Below are 17,136 nucleotides of genomic sequence, written 5' to 3'. Positions count from 1 at the left end.
GTTTTATTGTGTTTTAGAATTACCATCTTATGGACATGTCATTGTTGGTGTTATTTAGTTTAAAGAATGCCGTCTAACTGACGTGTCATTTCTGTTGTTATTGTGTTTTAGAATTACCATCTCATTGGTGTGTCATTGTTGGTGTTATTGTGTATTTCTGTGACTTGTCATGTCGTTAAAATCATATTCGATTATACAGAAAAATGAATTGAACAAACGTCTTGAAAAAGTTTTTATTTATTATAAATAGTCATACATTTCATACGATATTGAATGCAAAAGTTGAAACATAATCTTGCATTTACCAATGGAGTGATTCAGTCTACCAAAGGATTTGGAACTAATATGTTATTTTGAGGCAAATACAAGATAAGCACTATTATTCAGGTATTCACTATTAGTTAATCAATTATAAAAGGATATATATCGTTGTGTAAAATACTACCAGCATGTCTGCAAGCTTAAATGTTTATGCCATTTATTTTTCGTGTAAAACATGAAGGATAAAAAGTATGAAATAAAAATTTAATTGTGTTTATGTCTTTATTCGTCATAAATCTTGATTACTACAAATTAGCAATATCATATTGTCAACAGCGTATTTACAAATAATAAAATTATGCCCTCCGAATCTAACCATCTTTGTTTATCTGAAAACTAATGAAGGAAGGGTCGAAATGCATAAACCTAGAACATTTGGAATAAAAATTTACACAAATTGAGTTTTCTTGTTTTACTGATGCTCTGAATAGCACTAAACAATATACAAGGAAAGTCATGGCGTTTCTTTGAAAAGTTAAAAGATATATGTTATAATATAATATTGAAAAAATATCTATTTGTCATTTGAGCATTTGTTCATAAGATGTATATATATGTAGGACTCGTAGGTGCGATAGGGACGCTGAATATACGTCCATTTATTATTCTTATGGCAACCCATACTAGATTATAAATATTGTTTAATTGTCTTTCGTCTTTCAATACATCATCACAGATTAAAATGCCTTTTAAACACAATATGTAAATATGTATATTAAAACTACTATTGTAAGTTCATTGAAGGTATATACTAAGTAGTGCCTGAGATAATATTCAGATTTGTACTCATATTTAAGGCCTATCCCACATTACACTACTTTGTTTTATTAAATATCAAGTTTGACACCTAGACAAACCCTAATTTGTTTTGATCTGTTATCTCCTGGCAGGTGAAGGAGCAATGATGTCAGTTGTATTTTTCACTTCTCCCACACACGCCCTATCAGCGTGACTGTAGGTACCGATGGTACACGAAACTATGGCAACAGTTCTTTCTCTGTAGCACACAATGTAAAATTCTGTGTTTTCCCGTCCTGGAAATTCATTGCTGCCATCAACTTTACCAACACAGCTAGGAAATCGTGTCTCACACGGTTCACATGTAGAATTGAAGCATTGGTTCTCAACGTATTCACCTAAAAAGATAATTTCATAATATATTGTATTTATTGAAATAAGTGCTTTATACTTTTTGTACTATATCAAAGGTACAAGCTTTTTTTACACTTCAGGGTATAGTTCTTATTGGTTTATTTTTGTTTTGTGTATTTCAAGTTAGTTTATGATTTTTTACATGGTTTTCTCTGTGTGTCAACCATTGAAAACAAAGAAATAAGAACCAATTAAAACGTTCATAGCAGGTGATTTTCAATGCCTCTAAAGAACGGTATTATCTGTGAGCGTGTAAGGAAAACAAAATGTTGCAGTCTCTTAATTGATGTTATAAATTTGTATATACGTCCAGCATATTGCGTATTTCTATTATATTTATAGTCATGTAATTGACTGTTGTTAATAATCTTGATATCATCGTTGACCTTTTATCATAATGGTTGAATGTAAAACACATATACTAGTATACGACTTTTGATTTATTTTCATTTAAGTAAGTTGAGACCATAAAACACGTTCTTTCACTATATTTAACCTATGCAGTATGTGCTATTGTATTTGTTGGTCTTGCTGTTTAAAATAGATGTTACTTTTAGCCCTTTAGTAAAATGTCCTTCTTATATTTAACGCATATATTGCCTCGAGTGCAAGAGGTCGAACGTTTAATACCGGGTCAAACTCAAGAATTGAAAATAAGTATCAGATACTTCTCCGCTTAAGACATGGTATTTAGGAGTATTAGTAATGACTGGTCGACTCGGATATAACATAATCCTGCTTGTAACAACGGTAAGTATTGTCTTTGTTCTAAGTAGGTTTTACTTCTATGCCTTAAAACATTTCACCGAAAATAACAGGAACCAATACGTATTTCTCACTTGACATTGTTTGTTGAGTTGGCTTGTTTTTTTTTTCTATGTTCCTCCGGCATATATATATATATATATATATTCATTTGAAAGTAAAGTAGTCTAAACCATGTTAAACAATACATCCATACTGCACTTACATGGTGTTTTCGGTACATATCTGTTCTTTTGACATCGGACCATAGTAAACAGCTGACACCCGACACCTGCTGACTGGAATAGTCTTGGATATTTACATTCCTGCCTGTAGGGTTCATCTAAACCTTGTGCTAAAGATGGGTCACTACAGTTATAATACCGTGCACAGTTTGCTGGATCTGGTATAACCATCCTGGGGTTGTCCTGGCAGAACTTTGTTAAAACTCCTTATATCATGTAAGAAAAAATATTAGTACATAACTACATACTAAGCAGAGGTTATGGCCACTAGTTTGTCGTTCTTGAAGTCATATGAAACGAGTTTTTGATGATTATGATCACTACAAACCAGTAAAAGCCTGAATGGCCTATATCTGTACTCGACTGTACTCATTTTTACTCGACCAGTCTGCATTGGTCTGAATTCTACTTGATATTACTCGACCCCAATCTTAACCATACTCGACTGTACTGATTTGTACTTATAATTGTCCAAAAATGTTATTGTTGGTCAAAACTGAGGCTGCTAATCACCTTTCGGCTTTTGGTATCGGAATTTACTGATCGTGGCTTTGATAAGAAACATCAACACAGAACCATATAACACGTGTATAATAATTGAGTTAAGAGAGCGATGTTTATCTATTTTTTATTTATATTTTCAATGCGTTCCCATTTATTAATTAAAATTTGTCATAACAGTTGTTAAATACTTTTGTAGTTTTTTTTTTCAGAATAGATTTAAACCAACTTCCTATCAAGTTTGCTCCAGTTTTTCGTCTATCACGATTCCCCCTTTCGCACTGGCGTTTTGCGATTGTCGAATTTCTAACGAGGTGTGTCATGATAAAGGTTATTACATACGAAAAAGCTGTCGGTAAATTAGAGTACGGGAAGGCAATAATTTAACAGCAGTAGATGACTGAAGATTTGGATTAAATAAAGGATTTTCTTTTAAAAAGAAGGTATATGTGCGGGCCCTTTATAGCTTGCTGTTCGGTGTGGGCCAAGGCTCCGTGTTGAAGACCGTATTTTGACCTATAATGGTTTACTTTTATAAATTTTGACTTGAATGGAGAGTTGTCTCATTGGCACTCATACTACATCTTTTTATATCTATATGTTGTTTTAGTGCAATTAGCCATTCAACTATATAAATTATATTCATGTTTTGTTAAATTTGAAATATCACATGACTTTAATATAAACGGTATTTAACGTACTATTATAAGTTTTCCTTCTTAACAAAAAAAGTTTCTATCTTTTACTGTTAAAAAAGTTAAATGAAATACCATTTGCTTAAACAATCAAAAGTAAATAAAAATCATAAAAATGCAAGGTTTATAATTTAATACGCCAGCCGCATGTTTAGACGAAATCTGACTCGTATGGCACAATCGAATGAAAACAGTTGGAAGCATTGATATCAAGGTGTAATTGATGTTATTACTAAATACACTTATTTGATAATTTACAGTAGACTTAAACTGCAAAAAACTATGCATAATATTAGATAATATACTACTTTCAAATACGTATCTGAATTCGTTTTCAACGAATCTCTACAGAATTATCATCAAAATTTATGTATATTAACAACTTTACCTGAATCTATCTTGGATGAACACCTTCGTCTCACTGGATCATACAGAGATACTTGGCAAGCTTCAACTGACACTGTTCTGTTACTGAAGCAATTTATATAATACTCGGATACAGGTCGTCCTGGGTAGGCATTGTTTCCGTCATTTAGACTTTTACAAGTCGGCAATCTGTCTTCACATGTAACACAGTTGGTTACATTGGGTGGACAATGGTTTTGTAGATAGTCACCTGATGAAATTAATAGCATATGGTAAAAATATATACTCAAAGTCAGTCTTTACATTACTTGAACGTTCAAGTAATTAATATGCTTTAAAGTCAATTTGAAATTTAAAAATATTTAAAAATATGTAATAAAGCTTCATTGCATATACTTAATTTTCCAAGTTTACTTAACGATATTGAACAATTATACATTTGTATGTATAACGTTGCTCCTTTCTACCAGTTGTAATATCGTTGTACAGAATCTTGGTTTACCTACCTGAAACAACGTTTTATACTGCAACAGTTGTACTTTAAGTCAGTCGAAATGCATTGACTGTTCAAACTCTTGCTATCTACAGACACCTTCCGTATTAAGCCTTGCTTGTGACGTAGATGATAAGTTTCAATAGAGGTTTTAACATCTATGACGTTATGCAAGAATAATGGTTCGCGAAAATTTCACCTCGTCTAATTCAAACTCATAATTGTTGATTTATTACTCAAAATAAGTTTATAGAGTTGCAATATAGTGAGACGAATCATACATTGTCTTAAACATAAGTTTTATTTGTAGTCAGCTCAATACAAGATAGATGTAAGCTTTGTACAAGTAAATTTTATATTTTGACACAATGTATATAAATTCTATATGTTTGAAACAAAGAATAACCGTCAATGTTAGTACAGTTATAAACGGAAGCCTTTCGTTTAAAAAATGTCTTTTTTTTAAACAGAAGTTTCAAACATGCATATGCTTTTTTCTACTCATCTTCGCTAGCCAAGGGTTACGATCCACTTCCCTCCTCTTCACCCTTGGCAGATTAAGCCAACATTTGTGATAACAATGTTGCGCCATCTATCGGTAGATTAAAGTCACGCCCATTCGTAATACATTATTCTTGACCAATGGTAGCACTTGAACTCTTCAATTTGGAGGTAAAAACACGGTAGCGTCTAGATTCTACACACTTGGTAAAGCAGGAAACGAAAATATACGCTGACATTAATGCATTTGTGCAAGAAACATACACAGGAACTTCTATTAGTTGATTAAAAACATTCAAATTGTCACTAAATATAGTCGTATGTTTAGGGATGTAAAGACTTGTTGCACAATAAGCACGTGGCAATTGTTTACATACACTTTCTACATTTACACGTGATCATGTTATAGGCGCTTTCTGATTGGATGCAGCGAGTTTCGACTGCAACCAATGAAAATCATTACCTTGTGTCTCCGAAATTCTATCTCAATCCGCTAAGGGTGAAGAGGAAGGAAGTGGATCGTAACCCTTGGCTAGCGAAGATGTTTTCTACTAGACAAAAACATTCATAGCTTATCAAGAAGTAAGATTAAAATAAAATAAAAGTTAGTATATTTTGCCGCCAAGTTTCAAGATTCATGTTTATTAAATGTAATATCTGATATGGAAGAGAAGTTTACCATCATTCCTAAGATTGTCTTCCTTACAAAATTTCCTGTTTTTTTGTTTGTTATATTTTCCCATACAATAGTCAAAGCCTCTAATTCAAATATCCGGACAACTTACATGGAGCTTGAGGTTCAATCCGGGGTCCACAAGTGACTTCACTAAAGTTCTGACAGGTCATCGATGTAGTATCGAACAATTGTGGATATTTACATTCTCGCAAGTAACTTCCGCCAATGGTTGGTCCACAGTCGAAATATTGTGCGCACTGGTATAAGTGAGGTTGTATTGTACTTGGATTAATTGTACAGTGGGCCTTTATCATATCTGAAACATAACTCATGCATCAGTTATCTTGGTTTGGACCTATTGTTCTGAAATCCTTTATCATATTTACATTTAACCACATTAAACAAGTATGAAAATGCTATCAGCTGATCTGTAAGTTGACGAGTCAAACATTAAATGTATGATACAGGTATTAATTCTGAACAACAATGAGTTGCGCTCAAATCAAGTAGATTGTAGTTATGGTATGGACACACTAATCAGATATAATGCACTATGCATCTATGTCGTTTTTTAATCCTTTAGTTTTTTTGCAAAATATGTGAAATTGCATTGCTGATTATTTATATATGTTCATGCTAAAGCTTACGAGCAACCAAAATCTGATTGACAAGCCCGATCAGGAAATTACATACGGGTTTCAAGTAAGAAAAGACATAAAACCCATGTGAGAAAACAAACAAGTTCATATTTTAGAGTTAATTCCAATATAAGGTCCATTAAATATTATATCGAAATTTAACGACCTATGGGAAATGAGTAAAATTAGATGCAAAAGCTCTGGTTTCCCCTCATAACATTTAAACTATCTGTTTAACTTATATCTGATAACAAATGAAGGCTAATACATATTCCATATAAATCTAGAGATCGTAACTAAAAGTACAAAGGAAAATACCTTCAAAACCTGACGAAAATAATCAAAACTGTCTGGACCCCTTTTATCCCTTTTGGAAAATTCCGGAACGATAACTATTCCCAAGTTGTCCTATTGCCACGGAACATTGCGTGCAACTTTCATATTATATACTAATTATAACCAATAATATATAGTACCTACAGACAGAAACGATAAAGACACCACACAAACACCAATAACATATAAAAAAGAGGTGGAAAAAACGAAGTGGACATTCAAAATTCATCGGTCGAAGAGAAACTGACAATGTCTTCGCAAAACCGAAAAGCAAGGAAAAGACAAACATTTCAACACAAAACTACATAGAAAACTAAAGACCCAGAAGAATTTGTGGTTGCGTAAATCTGGAACAGACAAAACTGATAAAAAACCGTGAATAACATACCAACAATAGACTGAAGATTACGAACAAAAAGTGTAAAAAGGACACAACGAGACAAAGCAAATCTAAATGGGATAACAAAACAGTCCTATAGAAAATAGAGAACAACCTTAGTGTAATACAAACTAGAACAAAAACCATGAGAAATTACTACACGTAGCAGACCAAAACACAGAGAGTAGTAACAGGTACTCTGGAAAGGTAAGCATACACTATAAAAATAACATTAGAAACTAAACGTCAGTGTGACATGTTTAGGTTGTGCTTAAATCCTGTACAGATTGTTTCATTATGTGTTTTTTTTTATCCTGACATGTTATGGTTCGATCTTGAAAGTGTAGAATCTATTTTGTTGAGTTGCTTACATTTTGATGTTTATTATATTTAGATCATAAACGTGTTAAGTCTAGTGTTCTTGTATGAACTGTAATCAAGACTGGAATTAAGTAAAGATCTGTAAATTTCAAAATCGGTAAAGATTACAAGAACAACTGCAAACTGTCATGTAATGTATATTAGTTGTTAAAAAAAAGGATAAGCGGTTGCGGGAGATTCACCGGAACATTATTTATTGGCATTTGCATAATATTTTGTAGTTCAAAAGTTCTGGACTGTTTTTTATCTTTCAGTAAATCAGGTGCTTAGCCTTATGTCTCAGCAGTACTAGTGTTTAGTTTTAGTAGTTATCAATATATAAAAAAAAATACTCTCTGTTTACCTTTCTAAACACATTTTGCTTTTAAATGACATATATGTCAATGTTTAAGTAGAAAGCATGTACTAAATTTAAAATTGAAAAGTGTTAATTATTGTTTGCTACAAATGTCTTCAAACCTTCTGTAATGTCTCTGGTACAAATTCGTGCTCCTGGGTCAAACAGTCCAGTCAAACATTTTTCAACAGATACAGTTCTACCTCGATTGCATACAATAAAATCTGGGCTCATTGTTCGATTTGGAAATGGATGTAGTCCATCGGTCATTCCTACACAACTGGCAAATCTTTCTCTACATGGACGGCAGTTAGATATCGTTGGATTACATCTATTCTGTAGATAATCACCTGTATCATAAAACATTTGCATTTAAAATTAATATCGACTTTGAAAAATAAATGTTGCTTGATCAAGTTTCAATTAAGATTTTGTTATTCCAAGACGGGGTAGCACTTTTTGTAAGACATTTTTATTTTTATTTTATTTTGTGTTGTTAAACAACTTTCCGAGGTTCTGGGAGTGTTAAGCGCCCACAAACGTGTTAAACCTTGTCACATTCTTTGTGTGCCTGTTCGAATGTGTTATTCTGATATGTATTACACATTTTGCATGGTTGTCCATATTTTGTTGTAGATACACATCTGCTTACCATTTCGGAGCACCTGAGATCACCCCCGGTTTTTGGTGTTGTTCGTGTTACCCAGTCTTTAGTTTTCTATGTTTGTTTTGGATACTGTTGTTTGTCTTTTGTAGTTTATCGTTTTAAGCCATGATCAATTTGTTTTCGACTCTTTGGTATCTTTCCCCTCTCTTTCACTTATGTGTAATTCAGACATGCTTTCATACATGGTGCTGTGTATTTTATTCTAGATCCACATGTTACTGATGAGTAATTCAGACATGTGTAACACATAGTACTTACTGTTGCTGTGCATTTTGATCGTGGCCCACATGTTACTGGTGTGTAATTCAGATATGTGTAACACCTAGTACTTACATGGTGCTGTGTATTCTGTTCTGGATCCACATGCTACTGATGTATAATTCTGACATGTGTTACTTGAAGTATCAAACAACATGGGATAAGGACATTCACGGAGGAAAGTTCTGGCTCGTATGCTGGCTTCACCACAGTCGAAATACTGAGCACAATTTACAGGATTAGCTCGTATCACACCCGGATTGGCTATACAAAAAGCTCGTATTGCAGCTGAAAAGAATTAGTTTAATATAAATTTAACGACCTGAAAACCTTTACAAACACAAATTTGAAATAATTTGGTTCTAAAAATATGTTTTTTTTTTTTCAAATTGCAGTAGAAAAAGTCGAACACAGTTAGCCATAAGTGGGTTTAAAGACTGCAAAAGTTCAATATTGTTCACATAATATTATTTCTCTTAAGGTTATATAAAGTTAATACGATTACCTGCGCCAATAGTTGTTCTACATTCCCCGAGAGTTGGTTCAAAGTATCCAGCAGGACAGGTCTCCACACTGACCGTTCTATTCATAAAGCAGACTACATAATCAGCTGTCAGTTCTCTTCCAGTTATTGTGTTATTTCCATCTAGTTTGCCAATACAAGATGGCAGTCTTTGTTCACAGGGTTCACAGTTTGGACCAGCTACAGGTGAACACTGGTTCTGTTGATATTGACCTAAGATAAACAATGTGTACATGCAATCATTATAAAAAAAAACAGTACGTGTCTTTTATAATTTCAGGATTACGTTCCATAACCCACCAAGTAAAATATCTAGAGTCCAAGTTTATACTCAAGATGTTTTGATAATTACTTTTAAAACAAAATCAATGTAAAATTACGTCTCTTGGACTGGTTTTTCAACATTCATCCTGAAGTTGAGAAAGAATAGCAGACGTTTCAAAATAGAATCCTTCGTTTATCAATTAATCAATTGTTCCCCTTCATTCATCTTCCCTTTATATTACAACGTATTTGAAGTTACTGTCCGTGCATATGTTAGCAGTAGCTTCTTAAATCTGTATTATTCAAGTTTTAGTTAAACTCCGTCAAATGAATATTGCTCTTTAGATAAAGGAACATCTTTATACCGACATCGAAATCGTATCTAGTTCATGCATTCTAGCATTGGGATAGCAAATTTTACACATAAATCTGCTATTAGAAAAAAATGGTTACTTAATTTTGGCTTGATATACAATTTCATTAAGTGATTCTTGATCGGTACACTTTGAAAAAGAAACGACACCTGATTATCTACCGTGTTCACTACAGGTTCAGTAACAATTTACATGCACTACTTACATGGACTTTGTGGTAAGAATCTACCTCCGCATTTAACATTACCAAATACAACACAACTGCCAGTGACTTCATTGAAAAGCTGAGGATATTGGCATTCGTATAAATAAGCTCCAAATCTTCCTGTGGGCTTTGAACAATCATAAAACTGGGCACAGTTGTTAGGATTTGCAATGTTCTGTAAGGGATTCTTCCTACAGTATAATGCTGGGTTAGCTGCAATTTATCAATCCGTTTATTAATTGTTTAATTACGAACAAGCCTATAAATAATAAATCTGATATTGGTTTTGTTTTATTTCTAAACACATTTTTATTCAAACTACAATACAGATGTGCTACAGAAAGTAATGAATTTGATATTATTGTTTATTTTATATTTTAATATGTCCCACAGAAAATATTTAGTCGTTAAAATTCGTTGTTAATTTAAGAAATTGCATCGATGTTTTCAACTGAGAGAAAAGCCTTTCAAAGATAATCGCAAATTTCAAAAATCCGACCGAGATGATAATGTGCTTAAATGACTTCATGGACCGCTATCATAACGAGAAAGCAGTTTTAATGTTATGTATTATTTAATGATTTTTGTTTAGTTCGTGCCTTATCTAATGGATTACTGAATGTATTATCTATTCGATTACTGAAAGTAGTATCTAATGGGTTACTGAATGCATTGTCTTTTGTATTACTGAATGTATTATCTATTGGATTACTGAATGTATTATCTATTGGATTACTGAATGTATTATCTGATTGATTACTAAATGTATTATCTAATGGATTACTGAATGTATTATCTATTGGATTACTGAATGTATTATCTAATGGATTACTGAATGTATTGTCTGATGGATTACTGAATGTATTATCTAATGGTTTACTGAATGTGTTATCTATTGGATTACTGAATGTATTATCTATTGGATTACTGAATGTATTATCTATTGGATTACTGAATGTATTATCTGATGGATTACTGAATGTATTATCTAATGGATTACTGAATGTATTATCTATTGGATTACTGAATGTATTATCTGATTGATTAATAAATGTATTATCTAATGGATTACTGAATGTATTATCTATTGGATTACTGAATGTATTATCTAATGGATTACTGAATGTATTGTCTGATGGATTACTGAATGTATAATCTAATGGAATGAATGTGTTATCTATTAGATTACTAAATGTATTATTTAATGGATTACTGAATGTATTATCTTTTGGATTACTGAATGTATAATCTATTGGATTACTGAATGTATTATGTGATGGATTACTGAATGTATTATCTAATGGATTACTGGACGTATTATCTATTGGATTACTGAATGTATTATCTGATGGTTACTGAATGTATTATCTATTGGATTACTGAATGTATTATCTAATGGATTACTGGACGTATTATCTATTGGATTACTGAATGTATTATCTGATGGTTACTGAATGTATTATCTATTGGATTACTGAATGTATTATCTGATGGTTACTGAATGTATTATCTATTGGATTACTGAATGTATTATCTAATGGATTACTGAATGTATTATCTAATGGTTTACTGAATGTGTTATCTATTGGATTACTGAATGTATTATGTGATGGATTACTGGATGTATTATCTAATAGATTAATGAATGTATTATCTGATGGATTACTGAATGTATTATCTAATGGTTTACTGAATGTATTATCTATTGGATTACTGAATGTATTATCTGATGGATTACTGAATGCATTATCTGATGGATTACTATCTAATGGTTTACTGAATGTATTATCTATTGGATTACTGAATGTATTATCTATTGAATTATTGAATGTATTATCTAAAGGATTACATAATGTATTATCTATTGGATTACTGAATGTATTATCAGATAGATTACTAAATGTATTATCTATTGGATTACTGAATGGATTATCTAATGGATTACAGAATGGATTATCTAATGGATTACAGAATGGATTATCTAATGGATTACATAATGTATTATCTAATGGATTACAGAATGTATTATCTAATGGATTACAGAATGTATTTTCTATTGGATTACTGAATGTATTATCAGATGGATTACTGAATGTATTATCTATTGGTTTACTGAATGTATTATCAGATGGATTACTGAATGTATTATCTATAAGATTACTGAATGTATTATCTAATGGATTACAGAATGTATTACCTAATGGATTACAGAATGTATTATCTAATGGATTACAGAATGTATTATCTAATGGATTACTGAATGTATTATCTAATGGATTACAGAATGTATTATCTATTGGATTACTGAATGTATTATCTTATGGGTTACAGAATGTATTATCTATTGGAGTACTGAATGTATTATCTGATGGATTACTGAATGTATTATCTATTGGATTACAGAATGTATTATCTAATACTTTTTAAGTCGTGGTTTACGTCATGAATAATATAATGAATTGTTGTATTTGTTATTCCGTTCATTTGTCTTTTTATGTTTCATCTAATGATTTTTGACACATGGAATTTTCAAGTACTTCAATCTTTTTGGCACTACTAACACTTCTCAATCTGTCTAGAACTCCAGATACATATGGATATTAAATATATGTCACCATTTTTGCAATTCAAAACTTATTTTTAGTACTAAGTGCCAAATGTTATAATAAAGCTTCATAGACGATGATGGAAATATTGGCCGTGGTTTTCTCAGCAGAAATCGATACGTATTTCCCAACAGTTAATGGCTGTTACTATAGAACTTATGAGTGTTAATTTCAATCATCTTTTAATGTTTGCTCAATCCTGTTCAATAATGTTTTAGTTAGCATCTTTTTTATTAGTGAAATGTCCAGAGACAAGTCTAGTATAAGGATTTCTCCTTTTTTTCGTTGTTTGTAAATTATTTTTTTTTTATCATTCCGCTTCATGTGAATAAACTCATCATAGATACCAGGATTGAAATTTTGTACGCAAGACGCGCGTTTCGTCTACATAAGACTCATTAGTGACGCTCGAATAAAAAAAGAATGAATCTTACACATACAATCAAGCAATTTTGATTTATATTAGAAAAAGTAAAAATAGTTGATAAAGATCAGCAAATTTTGCTATGTAGCGGCAATGATTCCACCTTGTTGCAATTGAAACGCATGAACATATTTTGTTTTTCATATTTTGTTTTTGCATTTATTATCTTATATGATGTTTACGGAATTAAAATTTAGAGTTTACAGTTGTAACGGTTTGATAGCAATCTTATAATACGTGTAGTTTTACTTGAATAAAACACAGAAATTAACAAATATTTGGCGGGTTAAGTATAGGTCAGGTCAAATGTATAGGGTTGTTCGAAAGGAAATTCTGGGGAATGTGAGTGAACATCCCTTCTTTAATAATGGTATGACACTTAGGGTCGGAAATAAGAAGACAACAATTCTTGTTCAATGCCATTCAAGGGTTTAAGACGTGTACATGTTGTAGCTTGCCAAGTATAAACTGTACCGTAAAAGACAATTCGTAGCTTGTAGGATACCAAAGTGTACCATTAGGACAAGTTTGTTTTTACCAAGGATTGGTATTTATACATCTGAAGTACATTAGTTCTAGATAGTTCATTAAATAACGCAAAGAGCAGCTGTTCATATTTTAGTTCGTTGACATAATTTGATGGATATAGATTATTTAGTGAATAATTCATATACTTCGGATCCACTATGGTAACGAACCTTGTGCATATTAATATAGACACGCTTACCCAGTGTACACATTATACTTATATGCTGTAATCAGTATCCAGCAAATGATTTAGGTCATGTTCACTATTTCTTGGAATTGGATTTGATAGCAATAGATATTGGAATTGAAAAAAACACGTGTTCTGAAGTCTTACCTGGATCTAATTTTGAAATACACGCTCTAGACGTTTCATCGTATACTCCTTCCTCGCATGTACGTACTAATATTGTCCTATTTAGATAGCATGTTATATAGTAAGGTGTATTTTGTCGTCCTGGGAAAGTATTATTTCCGTCCTGTAACCCAATACAAGAAGGCAGTCGATCTACACAAGGTTCACAATTGAGAGCTGGTGCACCGCCTGGACCTATACACTGATTCTGTAAATATTCACCTGACAAAAAAAGTTTAATTCTTATTGCAGGTTCAGATCAAAATGGTTTACAAATAATTCATACTGAAAATTATATATTACAATGTGATTGTTCATATTAGTTCCTACATTTTATGTATCATTTTAGGTATATTATATTTGAAGAGGGAATTCTAATATGACGTTCTTCAAACGCTGTGAGTACACACCCGTGGTAAAATTCGAATATATTCATATGTCAGCTGATAGGCAACGTCATGATTTGTTTGGGCTGTTCTAATCCTACTCCCACGTCGTATGTTTTTATGAATGATTTACCTCACGTCAGATGGTGTAAATGACGTCATTGAACGACGACGTAAGAATGTAAGGATTTTACGGGAAAATGCACGAATGGGAAACTGAAAGTCGTCAAAACATGATAACATAAACAAACGATGGTAAGAATTTGTATAATGTCCATATCTTCTTAAATGAAAGTAAGATAGTCAATTAAATTCATCCAAATCTGTCTAAGTATGTTATTGTATATATCGTTTAAGAATGTCACTTATTCAATTTTCTTGGTCGTTTACGTCAATATTAATAGTGTGTTTAATTACGGGAACTGCAAACATTTCCCTTCACATAGAGCACTTCGAATCAAAAGAATTGCTGACTTTGTCCTATTAGAATAGAAATAATTCATGGGGGGGAGGGGACTTGAATTTATATTGATTTTACCACAGGTTGGCCCTTTATGCTGATATTTTACCCCTCGCTGTCGCTCGTGGTAAAATATTTATCATAAAGGCCCAACCCGTGGTAAAATCACGATAAATTCAAGCCCCCATGAATTATTTCTTAAATATGCAACGATTAGTAGCTTTAAATGTTGATCGAAATAATAAAAGCGATTTTTTAAAGGTTGAAAAAAACCGCTGAATAAATATCATATGTATGAAACATTGGAATATATAAATATAATCGATACAAAAAACAATGTAAACTTATATCATATAAGATAAGTTTAAATAGGCAAAATTATTTACATGGTTTTACTGGCATATATCTTTCCCCGCAATTGACTTTTGTAAACAGTTCACATGATTGTGAGGTTGTCGAGTATAGCTGTGGATACGGACATTCTTGTTTATAGGGACTGGTCAAAGAACCAGAGCTAGAACAGTCATAGTAAATCGCACAGCTTGTTGGATCTTCTACCTTGGCTCTTGAATTTAAATTACAAAATGCTTGTGGGTTACCTGAAATCAAAAAAATATATTCATTCTGATTTTTCTTTACAATTCTTACTTTATTATCGTGTATGTGACAATTCAAAAAATGTATAAACCACCGAAAAACAATATTTGTATATTAAACGTTTTGTATCTTATCCCTATATCACTGAATCTTTTAGTTATATTATTACTTTCTTTTCTTCCCTTGTTCTACGTCAACATAATAAAATATTCCATTATCATAAAGGAAAATATTCTTATTGTAGACAGCCTCTTGGAAGATTTTTTGGATTTTGCAATTTCAAAATTTCATGAAATATATTTGATTTACTAGAGCATACCAATAAACTATTAATCCCCAGAATGAGATATTATGAGCAACGAAAGGAAAATCAAAAGCCTATAAACATGATGAAGAATAAAGGTCTTAACCAGTAATCAATTAATACTGGCTGATTATCTGTTCTGACTCTTTCTGCTGCTAGAGATAAAAGGAACAGATGTCTAGAACTGTTAAATAACGTTCTTTACGATTGAACAAAAGTCAGATAGCCTGGGGGTGACGTTTTATTATTTGTCTATTATACTTTCGTCGACATAGATTAAGAAGATAATAACCCTGTGACAGAGCAATCCTTTTTTAAAGTTATTTTTGTGCTTACTTGGATCAAATTTGACAGAACATGATCCAGTCAAAGGATCAAACTGTCCTAGGTCACATGTTTCTGTTCTTAGGGTTCTATCCGATAAACACACAATGTACTTGTTCGGTTGCCCTGGAAACGGGTGGTTTCCATCCGGCATACCATAACAACTAGGAAATCTTTGGTCACATGGAATACAATTGGCTGGATCCATGCATATCAGATTCTGCTCGTAATCACCTACAGAGGAGAAATGAAAATGTTTTCATTTTCGGCTCAAACTACATGTATGTTACTCTATTCTATAACTTAAGATTTTCAACACATATATGTAGGACTCAGATTGACATCCGGTCTCAAATCGACGTCCCTTTCTCATATCGAAGTTCAATCTGATTAAATAAAATTTCTTTTTTAAGTCTTTTTTTCGCTCACTCAAACCGACGTTCGGTTCTTGTCTTCTCTTATTGAAATCCCTTTTCTGCACCTCACTGAATCCATGTAATTTTTATTTGGGTAAAGTAAGACATCTTAAATTCAGATTCCCGATATATTAAACGTCTTTTAAAGAATCGATAGATATGTTAAACAACTTTTATAGAATCGATAGCTATATCAAACGCCTTTTAAAGAATCGGTAGATATATTAACAGCATTTAAAAACATCGATGGCTATATCAAACGCCTTTTAAAAAATCGATAGATATATTTAACGCCTTTAAAAGAATCGATATATATATATATTTAACGCCTTTTATAGAATCGATAGCTATATTAAACACCTTTTAAAGAATCGATAGATATGTTAAACGCCTTTAAAAGAATCGATATATATATATCTTTAACGCCTTTTATAGAATCGATAGCTATAATAAACACCTTTTAAAGAATCGATAGATATATTAAACGCCTTTTAAAGAATCGATAGATATGTTAAACGCCTTTTAGAGAATCGAAAGAAATGTTTAACGCCTTTTATAAACTCGATAGCTATATTAAACGCCTTTTAAGAATCAATAGTTATATCAAACGCCTTTTAAAAAAATCGATAGATATATTAAACGATTTATAAAGGAATCGATAGATATTACTAAAGGCCCTTTAT

At 31.9% G+C, this 17,136-nt stretch overlaps 1 protein-coding gene across 1 annotated transcript in view; it reads right to left on the bottom strand.

Moving 5' to 3' along the window:
- Positions 1 to 219: 219 nt before the first annotated feature.
- LOC127737465 (uncharacterized) overlaps positions 220 to 17,136 on the bottom strand; it is a 48,044-nt gene continuing 31,127 nt past the window's right edge. The window contains exons 14-24 of the mRNA XM_052248176.1: positions 16,050 to 16,271; positions 15,199 to 15,411; positions 13,949 to 14,188; positions 10,057 to 10,269; positions 9,196 to 9,426; positions 8,766 to 8,978; positions 7,888 to 8,115; positions 5,804 to 6,010; positions 4,047 to 4,274; positions 2,444 to 2,668; positions 220 to 1,457 (exon numbers count right to left, since the gene is read on the bottom strand). Coding sequence (XP_052104136.1) covers positions 1,198 to 1,457; positions 2,444 to 2,668; positions 4,047 to 4,274; positions 5,804 to 6,010; positions 7,888 to 8,115; positions 8,766 to 8,978; positions 9,196 to 9,426; positions 10,057 to 10,269; positions 13,949 to 14,188; positions 15,199 to 15,411; positions 16,050 to 16,271 — 2,480 coding nt within the window. The 3' untranslated portion in view covers positions 220 to 1,197. The remainder of the gene's footprint in view (positions 1,458 to 2,443; positions 2,669 to 4,046; positions 4,275 to 5,803; positions 6,011 to 7,887; positions 8,116 to 8,765; positions 8,979 to 9,195; positions 9,427 to 10,056; positions 10,270 to 13,948; positions 14,189 to 15,198; positions 15,412 to 16,049; positions 16,272 to 17,136) is intronic.

Source organism: Mytilus californianus, unplaced genomic scaffold (assembly GCF_021869535.1).
Source record: "Mytilus californianus isolate M0D057914Y unplaced genomic scaffold, xbMytCali1.0.p SCAF_4, whole genome shotgun sequence".
Lineage (NCBI taxonomy): Eukaryota > Metazoa > Mollusca > Bivalvia > Mytilida > Mytilidae > Mytilus > Mytilus californianus.
The sequence above is the reverse complement of the archived record's forward strand: the minus strand, read 5'-3'. Positions and strand labels throughout refer to the sequence as shown.